The sequence below is a fragment of the Nerophis lumbriciformis genome, linkage group LG22 (genome assembly GCF_033978685.3).
Source record: "Nerophis lumbriciformis linkage group LG22, RoL_Nlum_v2.1, whole genome shotgun sequence".
NCBI lineage: Eukaryota > Metazoa > Chordata > Actinopteri > Syngnathiformes > Syngnathidae > Nerophis > Nerophis lumbriciformis.
The window spans coordinates 18,024,959-18,049,964 of record NC_084569.2 but is presented as its reverse complement, the minus strand read 5'-3'; the positions used below and the strand labels follow the sequence as shown (position 1 = coordinate 18,049,964).

The 25,006-nt window shown below is 39.8% G+C and overlaps 2 protein-coding genes and 1 long non-coding RNA gene across 4 annotated transcripts in view; 2 read left to right on the top strand and 1 right to left on the bottom strand.

Moving 5' to 3' along the window:
* The window catches only part of LOC133615507 (uncharacterized), a 194,664-nt gene that overhangs the window by 163,609 nt on the left and 6,049 nt on the right, over positions 1-25,006 (bottom strand). The gene's annotated exons all lie outside the window — the stretch shown is intronic.
* notum1a (notum, palmitoleoyl-protein carboxylesterase a) lies at positions 13,021-20,948 on the top strand. The gene is made up of 11 exons (XM_061973412.2): positions 13,021-13,515; positions 15,051-15,103; positions 15,236-15,331; positions 16,138-16,198; positions 16,279-16,337; positions 16,423-16,525; positions 16,610-16,801; positions 17,616-17,713; positions 17,836-17,983; positions 18,063-18,110; positions 19,643-20,948. Exons 1-11 carry the CDS (start codon positions 13,175-13,177, stop codon positions 19,944-19,946), a joined length of 1,503 nt encoding a protein of 500 aa, XP_061829396.1. The 5' UTR covers positions 13,021-13,174; the 3' UTR covers positions 19,947-20,948.
* The window catches only part of LOC133615069 (myeloid-associated differentiation marker-like protein 2), a 1,080-nt gene continuing 356 nt past the window's right edge, over positions 24,283-25,006 (top strand). The window contains exon 1 of the mRNA XM_061973413.1: positions 24,283-25,006. This exon is cut by the window's right edge and continues 356 nt beyond it. Within this exon, the coding sequence (XP_061829397.1) occupies positions 24,325-25,006 (682 nt within the window). The 5' untranslated portion in view covers positions 24,283-24,324.

The window sequence follows — 25,006 nt, the reverse complement described above, 5'->3', positions numbered from 1 at the left end:
ATTTCATGGAATCTACTTGTATACCCAATCATGGCACCCACCTGTTCCCAATTTGCCTGTTCACCTGTGGGATGTTCCAAATAAGTGTTTGATGAGCATTCCTCAACGTTATCAGTATTTATTGCCACCTTTCCCAACTTCTTTGTCACGTGTTGCTGGCATCAAATTCTAAAGTTAATGATTAATTCCAAAAAGAAATGTTTATCAGTTTGAACATCAAATATGTTGTCTTTGTAGCATATTCAACTGAATATGGGTTGAAAAGGATTTGCATTTGTACTTAAACAGACAAACTTCATATTAAACCCCGGCCATATGAAAAAGGAGGGGCCACTGTACACTGTATTGTTATTTTTTTCATAAACATTGTTTTGTCATCCCTTGCCTAACCCCTCTATCCGTTTTTTTCTCAACCCTATGTCCATCTACTGCATCTCTTGTTCAATCAATCAGTTGAGACAGACGGCTACCCCGCAGAGTTCTGTTTGAGGTTCCCAATAGGTTCAGTTGCAAGTGTTTGCTGTTTTTTTTTTTTCTTCAAACGCTGAATGCTCTATGTGCAAGGTGCCTTGAGATAACTTCTGTTGTGAATTGGCTCCATAGATATAGCAGACTTGATTTGACTATCAATTGTAAGCGTACATCCTGCAATAGAGGTGCAATAATGGGCATTGTCCAAAATAATGGATAATAGAATTTGTTGCTGACAAATTCATTTGTCGACAGTAAGGTCATCGCTTGTGTTTTTCCGAACGGAAATGAACATGCGCAAGTCAGAGCGACTGGTGACCTGTATTAACAGAGAGAGAAAAATGGCTGAGGCTACTGGTAACAACAAGGCTGGTGAAAACATCAAAAGTCTGGGAATGTTTCACTTTAAACACTTCAGAGTGACAAATAACTTGCTCAAATAACTTTGCGTAGTGGTCCTTGCTTTTTATGGCAGAACGTATATGATGCGGGAGGATTTAAAGCTCAGGCATGTTATACATTAGGAGGATGCGGTCTCAGACTCTCCTTAATAAGATAGTTAGCCTGTTTCTAGCTATCGAACAACAGAGAGACAAAGTTTTCGGTTGTTAAATAGTTAAATAGCTTTAACTATCATTTTAGCCAAAGTCTTCCAGCTAAAAACTACCACCAAGCTCTTTATTGTTTGTTAGCACATGCCATATCTCAAGCTGAATTAAAGAGTCAAAAGCAAAATCAATGCTTAATAGATCTACGCTTCATAACTCGATTTGTCGACTAATCGTTAAGACAGTTTATCACAAGTCGACTATCAAAATAGTCGTCAGTTGCAGACCCATTATGCAATGCCCTAACCAAATTGTGAAGTTTTACATCCTGTTGTGTTGAAAGCAGTTGTCACTGTCAGACAAATACAGAATCATAAATGCTTACTCATCTATCAGTACCTGGCAGAGGGAGGTGTAATTGATGATTTACTGACTTATGTGAAACTCCTGTGAATGGCCACACACTGTAGGATTCCTACATGAGCATAAACCAAAATAATACCCTCCTACTCTCCGACTGCAAAAGGCAAACATCTATCTTCCTTGGTATGAATGACACAAGTGCTTACAGGCAACAGCAGCTATATTGTGTCCATCACTCAGATGTAAGATGAACAACAAACAGCTGACCTGTCAGTTGAGCTATTTGGTTACTTGACCCCCAAATGCAAACTGTCCGGTCTTGAAAGAGTTTGTTTTTATCAAGCAGGGCATCATCTGCAACCAATAGATGGCCCCTTCTTACGAAATGAGAGCCTGCTCGACAGATGTCTCCTGCCTCACTTATTCTCACTTACTCCCCCATTTACATTCACATCTTAGATGCCACCTCTTGATTTAACGTCCGGATCAAGGTCATCCATGGATTCTCTGGCTAATGTCTGGGACATGTGGTGAGGGTACATGAAAGGAACTCTACTGTGTGTTAACACCCGGAATCTCTTTACATGTTTGGTTTTTTGTTTTGGTTTTTTTTGGACAACAGCTTCAACATGAAATTAAGGGGACTCTATTGCTAGAGTTCAATCTCAAGGTGACATAAAACAGAAGCTGAAGCTCAAAGCGTTCTCAAAAGCGGATGTTTTTTAAACTCTCTAACATAAGTAGATCAACTTCTTTAGTCCCATCAGGAAAACTTTCTAAGAACAATAACAGTAAACATCTGTTATTGTAGACATTACGTAGACTGGAGACATTTTTTGCTATTCAGTCATTATTTTCAATACAATGATTCATCAATAATACGTTAGTTTAATTTTTTTGGATGTGTTGAATATAGGTACCATTTGCTAGAAGAGAGATATTTTAAAATATTTTTGAATTGTCATCTCTGTTTACATAAACTAACACAGTCCTTTGTACAATATTTCAATTTGGACTAATTGCTTTCAATCATGGGTTTTTGTATTGGTCCACCAGATGGTGCAAATTTTTTCCATTTCAAAGCATGCAGCAACATGCATTTTATGGGAGGTTTTCAGCAAAGGTGCCTTCCTAAAATGATAAGTGTGTCTCTATTCAAGTGTGGAAAAATGTATGTGTGTTTTCACTTAAGTTTTTTTTTTGTTGAGTTATGTAAACATTTAAATGGTTGAAACCCCGAATCCAATTATTTTTTGCAATGTATATTTCGGGCGGGACTAATTTTGAAAGTGGAAAGAAAATTATGAAAACATTTCTACAGCAAGTTGAGATTTTTTTATTTAGTTAATTGCATTACTGAATTTCAAGAACCTCTTAACAATTAATGCATTTTCTTGGATTAATCAACTGTAAATTAGTAAGTACATTATATTGTTTTACCGTTGGAATTGACCATGTATTGAATGTATTTGTATTAGGGTCCTTAGTCATCAAAGAGCAGGCAACATCTCGCCCGTCAAAGCTTTTCATTTGGCCTGGCGAACATCACCCAATTAGGCTTGATGAAAACATTCAAACTTGGGTTGCGCATGTATGCAGTACTCCCGCTACCCCACAGGGGGAAACAACGAGGCATATGTGTCACAATGACACAGCAGTGGGGTAAGTAGAATAAGTGTACTTATTCAACGCTGAAAAAAATCTAAATAAATTGCAAAAAATCTGACTTTTAACAACGACTGGACAACAAAGTATGAATGTTCTGCCCCAAGCAAGTGCTCGAGTCATTGTTTCCTGTCAGACCTTTTAAGGGACGGACACAGCGTTCCAGACAAGCAGCAACAGTAGAAATCCGCGTGCCAGCTTCATCACGAAACTTGGTAAAATCTTTGTAAGTAGATATTGTGGATAAAGATATTTAATTTGTTTTGTATGGCAATTGCTGACTTTGTGATGTATTTTGTATTCGTGGTCATGTCGTTGTTTGTGTAAGAGTAACTCTGGCGATTAAAGCTTGTTCTAATATGTGTAGCGCTAATGTGGAGGTTTCATTTCTGTATGCCTAAACATCTGTAGTTTATTGTGTGAATGTATTAACACTAAACCTTTTATTTTGTTTATGTAAAGTACACAATGGACATTATCTGTGTAAAATACCCCATGGATGTTATACTTTTGTAATGTTTATTGTATGTTTACATTTTCAGCCTTAAAAACCTAAATGAAGGAGAAGTGTAAAGAAATACAACTGAGGAAGGAAAATATTTCAAAAGAAAAAACATCCATTCTCATCAAAACTTCCAGAGCTTCTGTTTCTTCATTCTGTTAACTAGCTGCACACACTGGAAACAAGTAGCGAGGGCTGAATAATGAATTTATTGAGAGTGCAGTGTGAATGATGATGTGTTTACTTTGCAATTAATGAACGCAGTCTCGAAGGAATATAATCTGCGCAAGCACTTTCTGACGAACCACCCAAATTTCGAAGTCCGGCCACTAAGACCTTGGGCTATTGAAATTGTGACCCACTTTATTACGTAGTTGAATAGCCCTGTCATAGAAACATCCACATGTTTTACTGCGGTCAACTTTGATAAGGATTCTCAATAGCATTTCTAATGATCAAGAGTATGTAAAATTGTATTGCCCGATTGTAGCTGAGATAGGCTCCAGCACCCTCCGCGACCCCAAAAGGGACAAGCGGTAGAAAATGGATGGATGGATGGATGGATGCAATCATCACTAAAATCTGAAAAACTGAATTGATGCCATCAGCTGATTAATTATCTGCCAAAATGTGTTTGTGTAAAGAACCTTTCAAGTTCAGTTTCCTCAAGTGTAATGGTCACCTCTTCTTTTTTTCTGCGTTGTGTCATTTGTGCACCATGTTGTCGGTGGCAATTTAAAATAATTGAAAGGCACTCCTCCATGAAGTATAAATGTTTTATGTATGCTGATCTGTGCTTTGTTCTTCCAATGAGGACCTCCACCTGTTTCTGATGAGTTGAGCCAGAGCCTGTCCCTTTTCAAGAGGCTGATCCCTCCTGATCTCTTTGATGTAACCTGACCTAACAGTTCCAACTAGCGGGACTCGATGATCGTGGACGGACCGTCGACAACAGCATGTGCGCATCAACACTTAACAGGCATGCAGGGACGGATGATGGAGGTGTGTGAGCGGAACCGGCGTCAGGGTGCTGCTCGCTGTGTCTGTCGGGCAGGCAATGGTCACACGATCAATGCTGCCAGCGCAGACTTAAGCAGTAAAACCTGTGGATCTGCAAGGGCACATGCAACTGATCGAAGATGAAAGACTATAGGCTTTGACTTTCACAAGAGGCCTGGTGGTGGAGAGGGGGCTGCAGAGGAAGAGGAGAGGGCATAGGGGCACTTCTAAGGGACTGCAATCAGAACAGCTGGGTCATTTTCAAATGACCTAATTCCAGGATTAATCCATTCGGACTTAAATGGGTAAATTTGCCTTCAACTAAACCAGGAACCACAGGAGCCAGAGAAGCTTAATGCAACAGGTTCAAACAAGGTGCACAGTGAGGAACAGCATCTGCAGTTCACACTTGTGACTTACTTGGGGCAGAAGACCTGGGCATCCCTCTATGGTAGCATATTTGTCAGAGTCCAGTGTCCATCTGCGAGTGATTTCAGGGTTACATATTTGGGGATGACGTGTAATAAAACAGCAAGGTATGGGTCAAAGTGTCTAAACTCACTCTGTGACACAGTCTCTCCTTCTTGGCCCTACCACATGTTTTAATCTATACAAGCGTTTGTTTCAAGTTCCCCAATGAATACCATCGCTCCTGCCATATCCATCTCACCTGGCTTTCGACTCTTTGATTTGGTCAGAATGTTTTGTATTTTTTCCCAATCAAGACATGACTTCACAACTAGAATTCCTACTACAATTCAATAATTCTAAAAACAAATTTAACTCTAAAGTAGGGTTGTACAGTATAGCGCTATTAGTATACCGTATTTTCCGCACTATAAGCCGCCCCGGGTTATTAGCCGCACCTTCAATGAATGGCATATTTCAAAACTTTGTCCACCTATAAGCCGCCCCGGACTATAAGCCGCGCCTACGCTGCGCTAAAGGGAATGTCAAAAAAACAGTCAGATAGGTCAGTCAAACTTTAATAATATATTAAAAACCAGCGTTCTAACAACTCTGTTCACTCCCAAAATGTACGCAAATGTGCAATCACAAACATAGTAAAATTCAAAATAGTGCAGAGCAATAGCAACATAATGTTGCTCGAACGTTAATGTCACAACACACAAAATAAACATAGCGCTCACTTTCTGAAGTTATTCTTCATTCGTAAATCCTTCGTCTTCGGTGTCCGAAGTGAAAAGTTGGGCAAATGTGAGATCCAAAATGGCCGGTTCCGTCTCGTCGAAGTCATCGGAGTCAGTGTCACTGTTATCCAGCAGTTCTGTGAATCCTGCCTTCCGGAAAGCTCGGACCACAGTTGTGACCGAAATATCTGCCCAGGCATTTACGATCCACTGGCAGATGTTGGCGTCGTCTGGCGCTGCCTCCCTGTCTTAGTGAAGGTGTGTTCGCCTTCTGTCATCCACTGTTCCCACGCAGTTAGCAGTCTAGCTTCGAATGCCCTGTTGACACCAATATCTAGCGGCTGGAGGTCTTTTGTCAATCCACCCGGAATGACGGCGAGTATTGAATTAAGCGCGTAAGCGTGTCTCTTAATGTGATGTTATGAGCTAGCAAATATAACAACTACACTACCCAGCATGCAACGATAGTTACGAGCATGCGCGGTAGCCCTGAGAAGCGTTGTATGCTGGCAGATAGAATGTGGTTATGAGCACGCTGTGAGTAAACGTTGAGAACTCAGTTAACACGCCTCGTCTGCATTATTTATAATTAGACAGACAACACACTTAATAGGAGCCATTTTGGGGTCTTTACATAAACACACAAATGGAAATGAAACGTCACATATCCCAGCATGCACCGCGCGCTTCTTCGTCATCCACTGTTCCCACGCAGTTAGCAGTCTAGCTTCGAATGCCCTGTTGACACCAATATCTAGCGGCTGGAGGTCTTTTGTCAATCCACCCGGAATGACGGCGAGTATTGAATTAAGCGCGTAAGCGTGTCTCTTAATGTGATGTTATGAGCTAGCAAATATAACAACTACACTACCCAGCATGCAACGATAGTTACGAGCATGCGCGGTAGCCCTGAGAAGCGTTGTTGTATGCTGGGAGTTAGAATGTGGTTATGAGCACGCTGTGAGTAAACGTTGAGAACTCAGTTAACACGCCTCGTCTGCATTATTTATAATTAGACAGACAACACACTTAATAGGAGCCATTTTGGGGTCTTTACATAAACACACAAATGGAAATGAAACGTCACATATCCCAGCATGCACCGCGCGCTTCTGCTTCTTCCGGGGGCGGGTGGTTGCTTACAGTACAAAAAGAAGCGCTTCCTGTTCTATGGGGGCGGGTGCTTACCTTGGCGGTTGCTTGCGTAGAAGAAGAAGCGCTTCCTGCTCTACCGGGAAAAAAGATGGCGGCTGTTTACCGAAGTTGCGAGAACGAAACTTTATGAAAATGAATCTTAATATTTATCCATATATAAAGCGCACCGGGTTAAAAGCCGCACTGTCAGCTTTTGAGTAAATTTGTGGTTTTTAGGTGCGGCTAATGGTGCGGAAAATACGTACCGCGATACTAATGACTCATATTCGGTACTATACCGCCTCTAAAAAGTACCGGTCATCCACCCGTCGTCAGAAAAGGAATAACGGCCAAATTTTGGCTTAATAACTACAGCTAAAGGTGAAGTTACAACACTGAAACATCGTCAGGAAGAAGTGTTTTAAGACATGGCTAGCTAGCTAGCGGCTAATGTCTATTCGCAGTGTTGTGACTACTTCTAAATCACTAATCTTTGTCTAAAAAAATTATCTATTGTCGGCAAGGTCAAGACAAGAGTTCACTAAGAACGATCATTAAACATCTTCTATCTTAGCTGTGAACACACTACACACAAGTGAATAAAGCGCATACTTAGTCAACAGCCATACATGTCACACTCAGGGTGGCAGTATGAACAACGCCAACACTGTCATAAATATGTGCCATATAGTGAAACCACACTAAACAACAATGACAAACACCCTAACCCTAACACATTTTGGGAGAATATTTGCACCGCAACACAACATAAACACTACAGAACAAATTCCCAGATTTCCCTGCAGCACCAACTCTTCTGGGGTGCTACAATATAAACAAACGCCTTTGGTGGATCTACACCTAACATCCACTGTAATGATACCAGGTACAGGAGCGTATCTAGTCGATACCACTATGATTGACATCGATATTTTTTAGCATCACAAAATCTTATTTAGTTTTTATTTAATTTATATTAGGTTTATAAACTCAGTAAATATGTCCCTGAACACATGAGGACTTTGAATATGACCAATGTCTGATCCTGTAACTACTTGGTATTGGATTGATGCCCTCATAATTTTGACAAAATAATAGAATACACAATATGTTACTGCATACTGCAGACTAATTAGGAGCCTTTATTTGTTTACTTACTACTATAAGACAAGTTGTCTTGTTTGTTCACTATTTTTTTAAGGACAAACTTGCAATAAGAAACATATGTTTAATGTACCCTAAGATTTTTTGTTAAAATAAAGCCAATAATTAAATTGTTTGTGTATTGTTTATTTAGAAAAGTACCGAAAAGTACTGAAATACATTTGGTACTGGTCCCGGTACCAAAATATTGGTATCGGGACAATACTACTCTAAAGTTGTATAATACGGAAATGTCAGGGAAAATTATGCTTCTGAAGATATTTTTAAAACCGCTGCAGTTCAGTGATATTGCAAGAGAGCTCAGTTCAGCGGACATCAAAGGGCATGTCATTTACAGTACTTTTGTTGTTTTTTGCACAGAAAAGAATGACTACCCTCAAAAAGGGATGTTAAAGGGGAATTGCACTTGGATTTTTGCCTATCGTTCACAATCATTATGTAAGACAAGAAGACAGATGAATTTTTCTGTATTGCATTCTAACTCGTAGAAAAACGTAAATAAAAGTCTCCTTACAATGGAGTCAATGGAAAGTCCTCAATTCTGCCCATAAAGCCCTTTAAATAACCATTCAAAAACGCCAACAATACACAATTTATATTTTGTGACTAAAATATTATCCAAGTATCAATCATATTGTTGTTATAAGTTCTACCACAGACAAATTATTTATAGCGGCACAGAGAGCTAACTTGTGTGGCTATGTTGACATCATCGGCTGGTTAGCTGCTTTCTCGCCTGGGTGCTCCTGAAAGTTTATTCTAGATTATAAATAATGCCTCTCACTTTGATAGTAAAAGGATGAGGATATAATACGACAAGTTGGTCAACTTTGGCATCCAATTTGGATCCGGGAATGGTGAGAAAGACACGAAAAAAAGCTTCTTTCCAACCCCCTTTTCTCTTCGCGAGGATTATGAGTCATACTTCATTTCAATGGGAATATATCAACATCCTAATATATCGGCATCCCAGTGACAGCAGACATTATACAATAAGTGACGTTTTATTATGTTTGTTGGCTCTCATGAGTCTGTAGTGAGTAGCAATTAGCTACGTCGTCAAAGAAAAAAAGCGATCGTTTTTTAAATGAATGCGCTGTCGTATGCTGAAAATGAGCAAAATACGTAAATAATATATGAATGTGCCTGTTATTCATACTTGCCAACCCTCCCGAATTTTCCGGGAGACTCCCGAAATTCAGCGCCTTTCCTGAAAACCTCCCGGGACAAATATTCTCCCGAAAATCTCCCGATTTTCAGCCGGAGCTGGAAGCCACGCCCCCTCCAGCTCCATGCGGACCTGAGTGAGGACAGCCTTTTTTCATGACGGGAGGACAACAGGGTGACAAGAACTAAATCATCCAGACTAGAGATAAATTGTATTATTATGGTTATCTTACCTAAAAATACATATATTTATTAATTAAAAAAAACAAAAAACTAAATACATTTTTACTATATTTTGCTAAAAACATCAAAATTAATTGTATTTTTATTTGTATTTTTTCGTGACTCCTTATTACATCCAGCCATAGAATTATACATTAAAATAAACATATTTGAAATAATTGATTTTAAATTATCATAATAATTCATTTAAAATGACCATATTTAATTATTAAAATAATTGCTTGTTTATCAACAACTTTAGCATTTTATTCATTACATTTTGAAACTCTCAGAAGCCAAGTTATGTTATATTCCTTAATATTTATTTATGCAAGTTTGAAGTATCAATTATCTAAACACAGTTTGTTTGCATATTTTCAGGATGTAGATATATATATATATATATATATATATATATATATATTTATATATATATGAAATACTTGACTTGGTAAATTCTAGCTGTCAATATACTCCTCCCCTCTTAACCACGCCCCCAACCACGCCCGGCCCCACCCCCGACCACGCCCCCACCCCCCACATCCCGAAATCGGAGGTCTCAAGGTTGGCAAGTATGCTGTTATTACTTCCAGCGTGTATATCGAATGTTAATGGAAGTGTTTGGCTGTTTTTAAAGCGCTTTATAGGCCGAATAGAGCAACTCCCATCGGCTACATTTTAAGCGCACTTTTGCTCACATTTATTTACAAGTTAGAATGCATAATAAGAACAACTTTTGTGTGCTAGTCCCACACAAGGATTGCGAATGATGGGCAACATTTTTGAAAACATATAGTTCCCCTTTAAGACAAGAATAATGGGAGGAGAATAAAATTCAACCTTAGTCAGCATAATCATTGTTACTTATTATCAAAGTTATCATGTGATGTTTTCACGATTAAAAGTGGTTAACTTCTTTTCACGCCTGTAAAAAAATTTTAATATAGTGAGTGATACACATACAATGCAAATATGACCACAAATGACTGCCGATAAACAGTATTTTAGGCACTAATACTTTGAGACCAAATTAAGCTCTAATGTAATCGCAATACATAATAATGTTGATAAAAATGCAGGTTTTCCTTTCAAGTGCAATCAACTTTGGTTTCTCGTTAGATTTTTTTTTACCATCCTAATTGAAAGGTCAATAACTTTTAATTATCCTAAATAAGTAAACAAGCAAGAATAAAATTAATTCTTAATCTTTGATATTAAAAATTGCCCTTGAATAAATATTGAACATCTTGAAGTGCAGTTTTTTCCGCAGTTGGAAAAACTGGGTCAGGTGGTTTGTTTTATTGTCTTTTTGTTGTTGCCATCGCTTTCCAACAATTGGGCAAACAAGCTTGTTCGTCTGTGCGGATGGGCTCATCTTGCTGACTCGTTTAAACCCAAAATATTGTATTGTATAATATCATCGTTTTTCCTCATAAGTTTTGGTACTACGAGGTCCTTCTCACTAGCAAATATAGTGACGAGCGAAGCTCTCTGTCTGTGCTTCCTGTTGGCGTAAACTAGCGGTCCCGCCTCCTCCCACTGAGACAAAGATTGTGGATGACCGATAAGAGGATTCCTGCCTTTCATTTAAGGCCCCTTCTACACTAAGGTTATCCAGGGTAAAACCCACCTAACCTTATCCTTTGTCCACACACACACACACAATGGTCGTTTAAGACCCCCCCCCCCTCCCCTCCATCCGCAGGCGCAATGCGACCAAGTACGCATGCGCGGAAAAATGCACACGTCATAGTCACCTCCAGTGTTGCTTTGTGTGCAAGTTCTTAAATTTTACTTATCTGAACAGTATCCAGTGTTGTGATATTTCAATTAACTGGAATCCAGTGTGCTGTGGGGCCCTATTGTAATGAATCACACCTGAGCCATTATATATTAATAAAATCTTTAATGGACACGTGAAAGTACACAATGTGATAAAGAACATTTTACATCTATCAATCTAGGGATCTAGATATCTGGTCGGGACACTCCTCACTCTTTTGCCTTCACCCTCATTGTCCATTCCTTTTTGGTGACTTTATATACTCTGGACCTAGACGTTGAGTCTCAACATACATGGCAGACAATAACTGATACAGTCTGCTTTGCCAGTCCAAAAGCATTCGCCGTTTTCCGTAGTCTTCCCTCGATGGCAAGGTAATACAAAGCACACGCTACATTGAATTGTTATTGAATGAACGCATTCAGGTGCGAAGAGCGATGTACAGAGTGAACCCTCTTGTACCCTGTTTGAAAGCGAGCTACGAAGACAACAAACACACACGGACATGGCAATTTGACGGCATTTTCATTTATCTTTATATTAATTTATTTATTGACTGACTGGCCCAGGCCTACTTGACGGTACGGAGATGATAATTCTGAAATGTTTAAAAAACGTATATATCCTTTGGAAAATAGGCTTCATCATCATGAGGTATCAGGCCTGTTTGGAGGCATCGATGATCAGGGCTCTCCAGTCTTCTGTCGTCCGCTCTATGAATAAGTTCTATATTATTGATATTTTCGATACAATTCCTTAGACTGTTGATATATGTTGTTCGTTCCTACTAGTTTTCCTGTTATCATCAGTTTTTCTAAGCTGTCTTTTCTCATGATATGTCCGAGGAATTTCAGCTGCCTATTTCGAATCCTTGCAATTAGAGATCTTCTTGTTTTAGCCTTTGCCAATACCTTTTCATCCATCCATCCATCCATTTTCTACCGCTTATTCCCTTCGGGGTCGCGGGGGGCGCTGGAGCCTATCTCAGCTACAATCGGGCGGAAGGCGGGGTACACCCTGGACAAGTCGCCACCTCATCACAGGGCCAACACAGATAGACAGACAACATTCACACTCACATTCACACACTAGGGCCAATTACTTTTCTAAAAAATGTATATCCTTTGGAAAATACGCTTACAGTATTTATTCAACACAGTCAAAATGGCTTGAAAATGTTCCTTAGGATCTTGCTGATGATTTATGGTTAAAATGTTTGACTTTTACACGTGCTTGGCCTGTGGGCTCCCTTGAACTGAATACCTGTCCTTAAAATGAAAGGGCCCACTTGTATGAGACGTTTTTGTGTTTGGAGTTTGCTGCCCCATCAGAAGGGATGCTCTGCTCGTTTTAAAATATACAGTAACTCCAGGAAAGTTTGGAGAGAGACTGATGTAGGAGGGATGAGGGAGAGGCGGGGGAGAAAGAGTGATGGTTGCTTTGATCTTTAGAGGCCCTGTCTGAATAAAAAAAAAAAAAAGGAAAGAAGAAAAATGGAATCATGAAGCAGGAGCTTAAATGAGTAAATGAACCTTAAACTTTGAAGTAAATTAGGCGAATATTCATTTAGATAGCAGTGCATGTTAAATAGTTGTAACAAGATGCTTATTCTCACTTCATAAATTGGTGTTGGAATGGGAAATTGGCTTTTCAAAGCCAATAAAAGCCACCACATCAAATAAAACATCACGGATCAAAAGAAGACTTTTTACCCCCCTTTTCTTACCCCCCTTTCAATAAATTAAAAAAAGAGAGGGTGGGGGCGGTGGTGTTGGTCTGCCACGCTTGATCGTGCCCTGAGTCCTGCCCCGCCACTGCGATTGGCTGGACGCACACCCGAGGGGGGAAAGTTTGAATAAAATACAAGAGCATGGCACCAGTGTGGAGTGTCTGAGAGATTTCCAACTGGACTTTGCATTAAAGGACGAGCGGACAACTGTCCCAGAAAAATAATTGTCTCCTTTCCAACCACGCTTCAACGAGATTTTAAAAGGACGCTTTAAACATGACACCCGCTCGCATTGCGTCATCTATTTTGCTCCTGGTGCTGATGCAGTCCGAAGCCGGGCTTTGCGCGCGGAGGTTCCGGGGTGGCCGCAACCCGCAACCACGACGCGCGCCGCCGCCTCCCACATACCGGGCGGCGGCGAACAACCGGGGTGACACCACGGAGAGCTTTCCACTGGATTTCACCGCCGTGGAGGAGAACATGGATAACTTCATGACGCAAGTCAAGAACCTGGCGCAGTCGCTGTATCCGTGCTCGGCGCAGAAGCTCGACCACGACATGCGGCTCAACTTTTTGGAGAACGCTTCAGTCACCTGCAACGACGGAAGCCCTGCAGGGTATGTAGACGTGGAATGGTCATTAAAAGGTTTATATTGTGCAAAATGTGCATGGTTGCACCCGAAATAAAATGAAATTGAAACCATTGAAACTATATTTGACTAGTTTGACAGGGAAACAAGTGCACCGTACCTCAATTCTCATTTCAGGTGTATTTATTGACCCAAAGGTAATTTCTGCTTTTCCATGCTTGTTTCTTATTTATCAGCCGAACTGAACCAACCAGGTTGTGATTTTGGTTTGTTATATGTCAGGTATAATCATGTGTGAAACAAATGAGATAATTCAATGGTAAAGAAATAACAAGTAAAGTACAGTAAATAACATTGATTTATGTCAATCATAAGAAAAACTGTTTTTTCTGACAAGTTACTGTGATTAAACCTATCATTTGGATTTGGGCTTGTGCCTGCGTTGAAATACGGTCGAAAAATGAAGCTCGGAAAGTATGTCCAATATTTGGAGATACATGCTTTTTTATTAGACAGTGATGTATTGTATAGGAGACATTAATCAGTCCTTGTTCGTAGCATTTCCAAGACAGCCATAAATATGTGCAGATGCCACTGAAAGCCGGTTATGATATGTGAGTCTTTTTATGGATTTAACAGTGTAATTCTGTATAACACCACCCCCTCCCGCATGGGTTGCCTTTAAGAGAAGCCTGGTGGAAGCACTAAGCTCTCTGAGTAGGAATGCAGGGGACAATTCCTGGCAGATGGCCTTTTCCCTTCACCACTGTTGTCATTTAGGATGCTAATCCATCCAGCGTGCATTTACAAACAACCAAAAGTGTGTGTGACGATCTGCGATTCCTCCTGTGGAATTTGATCCTGCACTTGTTGGTTGCTTGGGAGTAGCACGTAGAGCGCACTGTCCTTGGCATACATCTGCGATATTACTATAAAGTTAATAATTACAGCCAAATGTATGACGCGCGTCTGAGCAATCGGATTTGTATGTGGTCACTGGCCATCACTTAAGTTTAGTCATCAATAGTAGGCACACCCAAGATTATTTGTCTCAATATATCAGGAAAAATAGTCTGTTTTCCATTGGAATTTGTTGTATGTTGAGTGAGTGATTATAAGCACTTTACTGCATCTTTATATGTAACATGCCAATCAATTTGGTCATCTGTGTTGTTGTGAGATCACTGCTGAAGAATGATGAGCTCAAAAGAACAGCCCAGTTTTTGTTATTTTACTGGTATTTGCAGTATAGGCGGGATAGGGGGTGGCGAGATAAGCCATCTTCCAGTGCAGTGACTTCACATTGTTGCAGCCTGGTGTCACCTTTTTTGTCTGGCAGATAGGAATCAACAAAGCAGCCGGATGCTAAAGTTTAAGATAAAGCAATGATGTCATTTAATGCTTGTGCACCATCACTGATGATAGAAATAGAGAGGGGCATTGCTTCAGTTGGTCTCTGAGTTACAAAGTACATTAAATCAAGATTGTGATATGTGCTTTTGTCAGGTCTGAAACTCAAGCGTCTAAGTTGAAGTTCTTTTACATTCGTTTGTCTCTCTTAGGTATTACCTGAAAGAATCCAGAGGAAGCAGACGCTGGTTGATATTTCTGGAAGGTATAAGTTCAAGTTGTGTTAATGAAACTGCATTAGGGTTTATTACACCTTCACCAGGTCAAACTGAAGCACTTCCCTGGTCAGTTTTCACCTAAACACTCAATGTTAACTTAACTTATGTTGACTTTACAGGCGGCTGGTACTGCTTCAACAAAGAGAACTGTGACAGCCGATATGAGACCATGAGGAGGCTAATGAGCTCATCCAAGTGGTCTCAAACTAAAACAGGTAAGACTCACCTAAATGGTATTCTATCACATCTAATAATAATGGAGTAGATTCATGTAGCGCTTTTCTAGACACTCGAAGAGCTTTACACGAAGAACTGAAAACCCATTATTCATTCACATGTCTGCAAGATCCTTAGGCTCATATTAGCGCCCTTGATATTAAAAAATGGTTGAAGATGACCACAATGCATTCGACAGTAGCGTTTTTATGTAACTGTATAAGAAGTTGCAATTTGGCATTGTTTAACAAAAATAATAGTACGGTCAACTTAAAGGAGTCTTTAGAATGACCAGATTGTACTGTATGTACCATTTTTGTACATGATACGATACAAGAATTAATTTAATTCTGCACTAAGAAAATCTCCACTGTACACCCAGGTTGATCAAAATGTTACCATTTTGGTTGTTATTTACCTAAACCTTGCTAAAAAGTGCTTGAGAAGTTACCATTAGGGCATTTTTAAGCTATAGTTTGCCGAAAAAGATGTGCTATAATTAATTACGGTATTTTAACCTCTTCTGCCGGGTCAGTCCCTAGTACCATTTTTGTGCTATCCTGCTCACAAACAATAAAAACTTAGCAGAAAAATGATAAAGAAAATAGACTACTGCTTGACAGTCAATCGTATTAGGGCTGTAGCGTAGGTCGACCTGGCGCCCACTGTTGTGAGACGGTGGACGCCTGTGTCTTTCATTGCGGTGTAATAACTGTAATCCAATGTGGTAATGACGACAATGTGGAAGAGGATGTGTCTGGGAGTGCCGGAATGGCTAATGATACATGTTGATCTGTCTGTGCAGGCACCGGGATCCTGTCTCCGCTCCCCGAGGAAAACCCTCACTGGTGGAATGCCAACATGGTGTACGTTAACTCGTGTTTATTCTTTAAATTACAGGCGTCGACTTTTAACATCCCATGACTTTTAATATTGTTTGTTACAGGTTTGTCCCGTACTGCTCCAGCGACGCATGGAGTGGCGCCACCGCCAAAACAGAGCAGAGTAAGTGTCATTGTTTGTTGGATCAAAACTTGCATGTGTGAAGTGAGAAAAATACATCTCCATGTTCTCTTTTTGTCGTGAGCAGGTGGCTATGCTTTTATGGGCTCGCTGATAATTCAAGAAGTCGTAAAATCCTTGCTTAAAAAGGGCCTGGACAACGCCAAGGTTCTGCTTCTGGCCGGGAGCAGGTATGCCCACAAGTAAAAGGTTGTGACGTGAAAATTGAAAAAGTGCTTTGATTACCAATCACAATATATCGCGTCTGTATGCAGTGCTGGAGGGACAGGGGTCCTGCTGAATGTAGATCGTGTGTCAGAGCTGCTGGAAGGACTGGGACACACTGCAATACAAGTGCGGGGCCTGTCGGATTCCGGCTGGTTCTTGGACAACAAGCAATATGACTTTACCGACTGTCTGGATGCGATCAGCTGTGCCCCCACGGAGACCATCAAGAGAGGCATAAAGTAGGCACACATGATTGTGAAGGATATGGGCTACACACAGGAAAACTATAGTATACTTACTTTTTGGGGTTTCCGCTTTTTCTTTCAATAATTCTGATGTACTAAACCAGGGCTTTTCCAAGTGTGGCACAGTAAGCCTTCAATCGGGGGATATAACTCGGCCTACTCGCAAAAAACCTGATCTTCTCAAGTATAATTTGTATAATTTCTTTACCTGTTCACTTTATTGATTAAAAAGCAATTTATTTTGCCTGACGTTAGCTTAGCAAATTTAAGAAGATGTTTTTTCTTGATTTTTCTCAATCTGATGCACCTCCACTAAAGTATTCTGCCACATCCAACTTTGATAACCTATGTACAAATGTTACAAGTGGAACGCCACAGATCAATATACCTGTTAACCCTGTCATTTTCCCTGGAAACTCACATAAGTTTCCCCTCTAGCCTGGCACCCTCTTGTTCTGTATTGTAAAGTTTATTCAAAACAATCCTGAAATGAAGAATGTTTCCTTATTTTCAGATTCAAATCAACGGAATTGTATAGTGATATTTGTTGCTAGGCAGAATTCATCGGGCAAAATTATTTTGTTTAAAGGATAGTGAAAAATGGTATGTGCTGGTCACTTGGTGCCACCCACAGCATCTAAAGAATGTGCTCAAAAGCAGCACTATAGGGGTTATACATTTGAGTGGGACACTGTAGGTACAACTAAGACGTTTTTTTAGAACCCATGCGCCCTCTGCTGGGTGTTGTAGTGCACTGCAATATTATTAGAACATCACAACTGATCAATTATGTGTTGACCCTTATTAGGTACTGGGGAGGAGTGGTACCCGAAAGGTGCAAACAAATCCATGAAGGAGAGGAGTGGAACTGTTTCTTTGGCTATAGAGTCTTCCCTACTATAAAAAGTAAGCTTTTGTATCACAAATAAACTGCATTCAAAATATGAAATTAATGGAGGCCTAGATCATCAGTGTGGGAGAATTCTGACCTATCTGAATACACCGTATTCTTCATTATCCTGTTTTAGGTCCGGTCTTTGTGGTCCAGTGGCTGTTTGACGAAGCTCAGTTGACAGTGGACAACATTCAGCTGACAGGACAACCAGTGCAAGAAGGCCAGTGGCGTTATATCCAAAATTTGGGCATTGAGTTAAGGAACACTCTTAAGGATGTCCCGTAAGTTACCAAAATACAGAATGTTAAAAGGAGAATCAAATGAGCATTTTAACATACAACATTTTTCTTTTCTTTTCAGGGCTATGTTTGCCCCAGCATGCCTCTCACATGAAGTTATCACAAGAAAGTGAGTTTAACCTTCTGTGGCCAGCCTTGTTCACTAACTAGACCAGGCTTGGGCCCGCGGGCTGCATACAGCCTGTTAAGATTTTCAATCTGGCCCGCCGGACGTTTCCAAATAACATCGGAACTGTCGCGAACATTATGATGTGCAGTGCTGTTTTCAAATTACCGTAAGTCTTGAACTATAGAAAGTGTTCTAATGGTTGGAATCTGCGCTTTTAAGTGATATACGAGTTACTACGGTAATCTACGTCACAGCAGCTCAGACTAGGCGCAAAGCAGTGTAGCAGCAAACCTGATATGCAGGTGTCAGGGACAGTGTTCTGCAGAAAAGTGATATTATATCAGATTGTAGGTGATTTTTTTACCCTTTGCTTTCATATTTCGCCATGTTATGTTGCGTTTTGCTTGATTGTAAAAGATGTCTATCAAGGAGGTGGTTTGAGGAGTAAAAGAGGAGCACGTTCATATTTTGGTAATATTCAGTGTTACAGTATATCGTTCATAATTAATGTTGTAAATCCCACATTCTTTATTTTCATTCACATTCTAGTGTATAATTCGGTAAAAAAAAAAAATTCCATTTCGTTTTTTGAGGAGATTTGTCATAACGTATTTAATATTCTATTGGACATTATTGTGAGTTTTTGAATCAGTTTTTCTGAAAAAAGGGACCCCCCCACACACACACGTAAATATATTAGAGGTGGGAATTTTTGGGCACCTCACGATTCAATTCAGGGCCTACATTTTCGATAAAAAATCGATTGTTGATGCATCTTTGATTTATGTATGTTGATGCAGTTTTACATTTTTTTCTTATTACTAAATAAGCGTTCATCACTTGCAACTTTAAAAAACAGTGCCTTTATAATAAGAAAGAGGTAAATTAATTCCCAAATGTATTAAATTAATTGCAAAACTGGAACAGATGTACCCTATGATAAAGGAGCTGGTCTGATCTTTTGGTGAGGTGGCTCGCTGCAGTCAGCCACATTTTAGAACTGTCTGCATTACTTTATGTACAACAAATACATCGATTATCGAATATTGACGTTTACGAATCGATTTTATAATTGTCCATGTCCTAATTGCAATGCAATCGATTATTTCCTCCACCTCTAATATATATATATATATATATATATATATATATATATATATATACATACTTACAGATATATATACATATATATAATATATACAAAATACATATAGAAATATGTGTGTTTATATATATATACATACAAACATGTATGCATATATATGTGTATATGTACATATATATGTAATATATATATACACTGTATCTATACATACATACATAAATGATATGACATACACATATATATATATATATATATATATATATATATATATATATATATATATATATATATATATATATATACCAGCGACCCAAAGGCCCCTTTTTTTCTATCTCAATGTGGCACCCCCAGACAAAATAATTGCCAGGTCTTAACTAGACAAACAGCCGATTGTGAGTTAACAGCGCCCTCTTGTGCCATGTTTCAGTTACTGGACTGACGTGCAGGTAAAAGGCACATCCTTGCCCCGGGCTCTGCACTGCTGGGACCGCAGCCTCCACGACAACAGGAACAACAAAGCCCCGCCTAAAGGTTGCCCAGTGCATTTGATTGACAGCTGCCCGTGGCCACACTGCAACCCCACCTGCCCTACCATCCGAGACCAGTTCACAGGCCAGGAAATGAACGTCATTCAGTTCCTCATGCACATGGGCTTCGACGTGCAGAAGATGGCCCAGCAGCAGGGCATGGACCCCAGCAAGCTATTGGGCATGCTTAGCAGTGGCAGCTAAGGGGACGGACTAGCGCACTAAAAAACACACTTACAGTATGTTCAAGCTAAAGCCCAAGTAGGGTTGTGGCTGTTTTATTTTTTTTTTGGCCAGTATCCATACCTGATACCTCCAACCACCCTTTTTACATAGTTTATCCCCTTCTGATCTACTGTTGTTATGAACCTCAACATTAAGAACAGGGCTCATACATGTCCCATAACCCTTCCCTCACAACTCACTGCTGGTCACAAATACTGGGGTTCCAGACAAGGTACAACTATTTATACTCAAATTGTAATCCAGTTTTAAGGATCTTAATGCTTTGTTTGATATTGTGGATTTAATTATGTTAAAAACACAGTGTCTTCTGTTGACTTGACGACTGTAGCGTTATAATGAGCTGTACACACACACCAGAGTGCCATGTAAACCCCCCACAAAAACATACTGTAGTCTTGTAAGGTACAGTACTTTTACAATCCTCAGATTAAGGCAATGAACATCTAAAGGGAGACAAATGTTATGTATTGTACATGTTTAGAGTATTTGTATAGGTTCTTTCAAGTGTTCACAACTCCATTATTATGTATTTCATAATAGAGAATACCTTTTAATATAATGGCAAAGCTGTATGTAATGATGTCTTTATAAGTGATGTCTTTAAAGGACCTCGTTCTCACACCATCCACCGAAGGAACGGTATTACTAATTGTAATTTTATTCTGTAACATATTTTTAACAGGAGAAACTACATTGGTTATTTACATATTTATTTTGTTATGTAAATCATATTTATAAGTGCTATTTTTGCAAGGAAGTGATTCTTTGTCAATTGTAAATACATGGGTGTGTTTTTCTCTTTGTGTTGACTACATGTCTTTGTATCAGACCGAAAAGACAAGACACATTACATACGTACAAAAGAAAGCTGTCTATTTTTGCTTTGATTTCGATCATGCAGGCATACCATTACCTTTCATAATTGAGCAGTTTTACTTACAGTACCAGAAGAGTGGAAAACAAGTTGCCTCTATATTGAAACTATTATCATATATACCTGATTTATGACACCAAAAGACTTCCAAAGTTTGCGAATAAATAGATATGATCAAAATAATATCAATCTCACAAAAATTCTCAAGCCATTTTGAGAGTTAATGAGGAAAGGTTCCTAACGCTACGTCACAGGATCCGTGACGTCGCGTTAGGAACCACAGAACCCTTCCCCATCAACAACTATGCTAATCATGCAGACTTTGACAGCAAACAATAATGACCTTGGGAAAAATTAAGATCCAGAACCTTATATTATTGAGCCCGAACACAAAGAGGATGAGCAATAATTTTAGAAGCCTAGTGCTAAACGGAGGCAGCTTTATTAGCATCAGCAGCATTGCTCGGTGCTAAACATACACAATAACCATAATAAAACAAACACTTAGGGTACAATTTCCACTCTCGCTGTGATGCCAACCGACAGGACGCTCACATAATTCCGTTGAGATAAAAATTTGATTGCAATCCTCACGAAGGGTCTAAAAAAGTTAACCCAACTACCTCTTTCTATCCATCTCAGGGGATATTAAAGTCAACCAGCCCTCGTTCATTGCCAAATTTGTCTACCACCAGGTGAGAGCTGCATGAATTAAAATCTAGAATGTACTTTTAGCAAGTTTGAGACGAAGCAGAAGACAATAGCAGCGTAAGCTAGCATTATCTCACTGCTATCAATGCGCCGCTAAAATAGGCCGTCTGCATTGGCGCCTATAATAACAATATCACTCATATTTAGTTAATTTTCAGGTCACCATGAAGTATTGGCGGTTTCTGGATGTTTTTCCGAGGGTATAATGGGCGCAATAGAGGACTCTCGATCTGGTGACTCAATTGTTAGCTATTTATTTACGATTTCGAATGCAAAAAAAAAAAAAATCCAAGCATATGTGTTCTTTTCTAACTTAAGGATTGTGAGTGATAGACAGCACATTTTTTTCAAATGTTTGCGTATTTCCAGAATTACTGATCTGATAATATGGTCAAAGTGCAGAAGCGTTACTACAATGACGTAGAATCTACAGAAATTGCCGAAGATATTTGGACCGGAATATTCAAAATAGCAAACTGAATTTGTGGCATTTTTGTGATGTTTAGTTTGTATTTTCACATACTTTGCGGATTGTAAATATAATTGAATATGGTTTTATGGATACAATGTAACACAATAAAGCATATAAATTCAACTTCTTTTCCCACTTTACTGAAAATAGACCATACATTCTGAATGCTAGCAGTGAGCACACAACAATCATAATTTGGTTGACAGTTGAACTGTTGGAATGTTGTTTTGTTTTTGTTTTTAGGAGGCTGGCAGTTATTATGCCGGCTAAGGCGCTGATAAATTAGCTGCGAAGGTTAGCAGTTAGCAGGCTAGCTCAAAAATGATTCCTGTGCAGTTCATTCAAATTACAATACCTGGTTAAAAATTGGGAAATAATTATGTTTTGCCGTCCTGTCAAAACTTCAGAAACCATCAATCAATCAAACTTTATTTGTCCAGCACTTTTCATACATATAAAATGTAGCACAAAGTGCTTTACATTTAAAACATTTAAAAAACAGTACCTCCTGCTCTCACTGCATAATCGCAAGTTGAAACAGTCAAACAGTCCCCCTCATTCCCCACACCACCCTAATACCCCTTTTTCTCTCTACCACACACATGCACGCATCATAAAAGTCATGTTAAAACATTTGTGGCTGATCACGGAATAACCAGGTGATACAACACTATCTAAGGGAGCCGAATGCACCAGAAGCTGCATGATGATGGGCCACAACTGCAGTGACCCTGATCCAGGGAACAAAGCGAGGGACCAGGGAGTCCATGAGCAAGATCCACAGTGCAGAGGGCTCCCGCTGAGGAAACGCTGGAAATAACTCTATAAATCTAAAATATATTAAGAGGATAAAATAAATGAATAAAATATATTATTAAGATGTCGAACAGTCCTCGTCGAATGCGACGGACTGCGGGAGGAGATACATATGCATAAAGATTAAAAGCTAAATAAGATTAATTAAATTGGTATGTGGTAAATAAAAGCTAATAAATACAATAGATAAACAGTGTTAAAAAGATAATCAAAATCATAAGAGGAATGGGAGTTTAATTAATTGCTAAGTTAAAATGATGGGCGTTGAGCTTGATTTTAAAACAACAGTGAATGAAAGTTAAAAATAAATTACAGTGCCTCATTACAAATTGAAGAAAAATTATGTTTTGCCATCCAGTCAGAACTTAATAAACCATAACATTCAATACAATTAAAAAGTATGTATGGTTTAAGCATACTTTCTGTCAGGAAAATACTCAGTTTTCTATGTATATGCCTTTTACAAATTCTTGAGAGAGAAAACATTTACACAAACAGTCGAGGCCCAATGTCCAAACAAAAATAAGTGATGATTTTCACCAAGTAAATTCTAGCATACTAGTGTCACAAGTAAGTTTAAGTATTTTTGGCAACGACTAATCCATGTTCACTTCCTGCTTACAATAGCTAAAATCTACCATTGCGCCTGTATAATTTTACCATTGGGTCTGTGTGTAATTGCTGTCTTAATGGGCGTCTTAGCCTTCCGCCCTGTTATTACACTGTGTATAAATGCCAGTTTCTTATAACAGGAGCCTCTGACTCAGCCTCTCTGGGTGCTCCCAAGAAAGACGACTCCCTGACTGCCAGCCACATGTAGCCTCCCACCCAACTGCGGAATACAGAGCTCCTATTTATAGCGCTAGCGGGGCCTGTAACCCTGGGCAAGGCTGTGACTTTCATTTCAACAGCCGTCCTGAGCGAGCCACTGCTAGACTCTGAGAGACGAAAGAGAGGATGAGTCCTTACGAGAGGTTAAAGGACACACAACAAGGACACGATAATTAGGATACGCACGGATTTGAATGGATCGATATGGGCTACGTTGAAAATATTACATGCCAAGGAACTTGACTGACAGGACGACAAACAAGTCCCCCTGTTGGGCACAGAAGGCTATTGTTGGACAACTGATCATGGATATGACCTGGGGACTGTCCCTGCAATTCACTGGAAAACGTTGAAAAGAGCAACTTTTTGGAGGTTGTATGCCACAGAGTTGAGTAAGACTGCAATAATATTATTCTAGAATCATACTTTGAAAGTCACTGTTGATTAATTTAAGACAGAAATCAACTATAAAGGACACTAAATGTACATAGTTCTTAAGTGTGAAGCTGTAATGTAATATGGCCAGCACTGGGAATTGCAGACCTTTGTAATTAAGGACCATCTATAAAAAGCAAAGTAGGAGGTGAGGTGTGAGTCAAAAGGATATCCCCGAATTTCGACAGTCATTCACGATGGATGCCCACGGCGGACACTACCTCAACAAAGAAGCCGTGTTGTCACCGCTCGGGGCAGCCCGAATGTGCCAGTTGCTGTTCGGCTGCACCATAATCGCCCTTGTGTCCCACAACGCAGGCTACAGCGCCACCTATGGACACTTCTGCATGTTTGTGTGGTGCTTCTGCTTCGCTGTCACGCTGGTAGTGTTCAGCCTGGACATTACAAGACTCCACAGCTGCATGCCTATCTCGTGGGATAATTTCACAGTGGCTTTTGCCATGCTGGCGACACTCATGTACATCACCGCCTCTGTGGTCTACCCCGTGTACTTCCTCGACATTGAGTGCCCGAGCGAGGGCTGTGAGGAACAAGGCTACCGCATTGCTGTGACTGTGATCTCCAGCCTCTGTTGTTTTCCTTACGGTGCTGAAGTCTTCATAACAAGGGCAAAACCTGGAACTGTGGTGGGTTACATGGCAACCGTGTCTGGTCTACTCAAGGTGGTACAGGGATTTGTGGCCTGTATAATTTTTGGAGCCCTGGACAATTACAGCGAGTACAACAACTACATAGCCACTGAGTACTGTGTGGTTGTGTACAGCTTGTGCTTCTCAATCACTGTGTTAGTGGTCTTAGCGGCAATATCTGGGAAGACCTCTTCCCTGCGGTTCCCTTATGACCGGTTTGTGGTCATCT

What these genes read in the sequence shown, in the direction of transcription:
- notum1a (XM_061973412.2), top strand. Translation starts at nt 13,175, where the DNA reads ATGACACCCGCTCGCATTGCGTCATCTATTTTGCTCCTGGTGCTGATG. An exon ending in CTGGTTGATATTTCTGGAAG is followed by an intron (nt 15,104 to 15,235) that starts GTATAAGTTCAA and finishes TTGACTTTACAG; the next exon opens with GCGGCTGGTACTGCTTCAAC. An exon ending in ACCATCAAGAGAGGCATAAA is followed by an intron (nt 16,802 to 17,615) that starts GTAGGCACACAT and finishes GACCCTTATTAG; the next exon opens with GTACTGGGGAGGAGTGGTAC.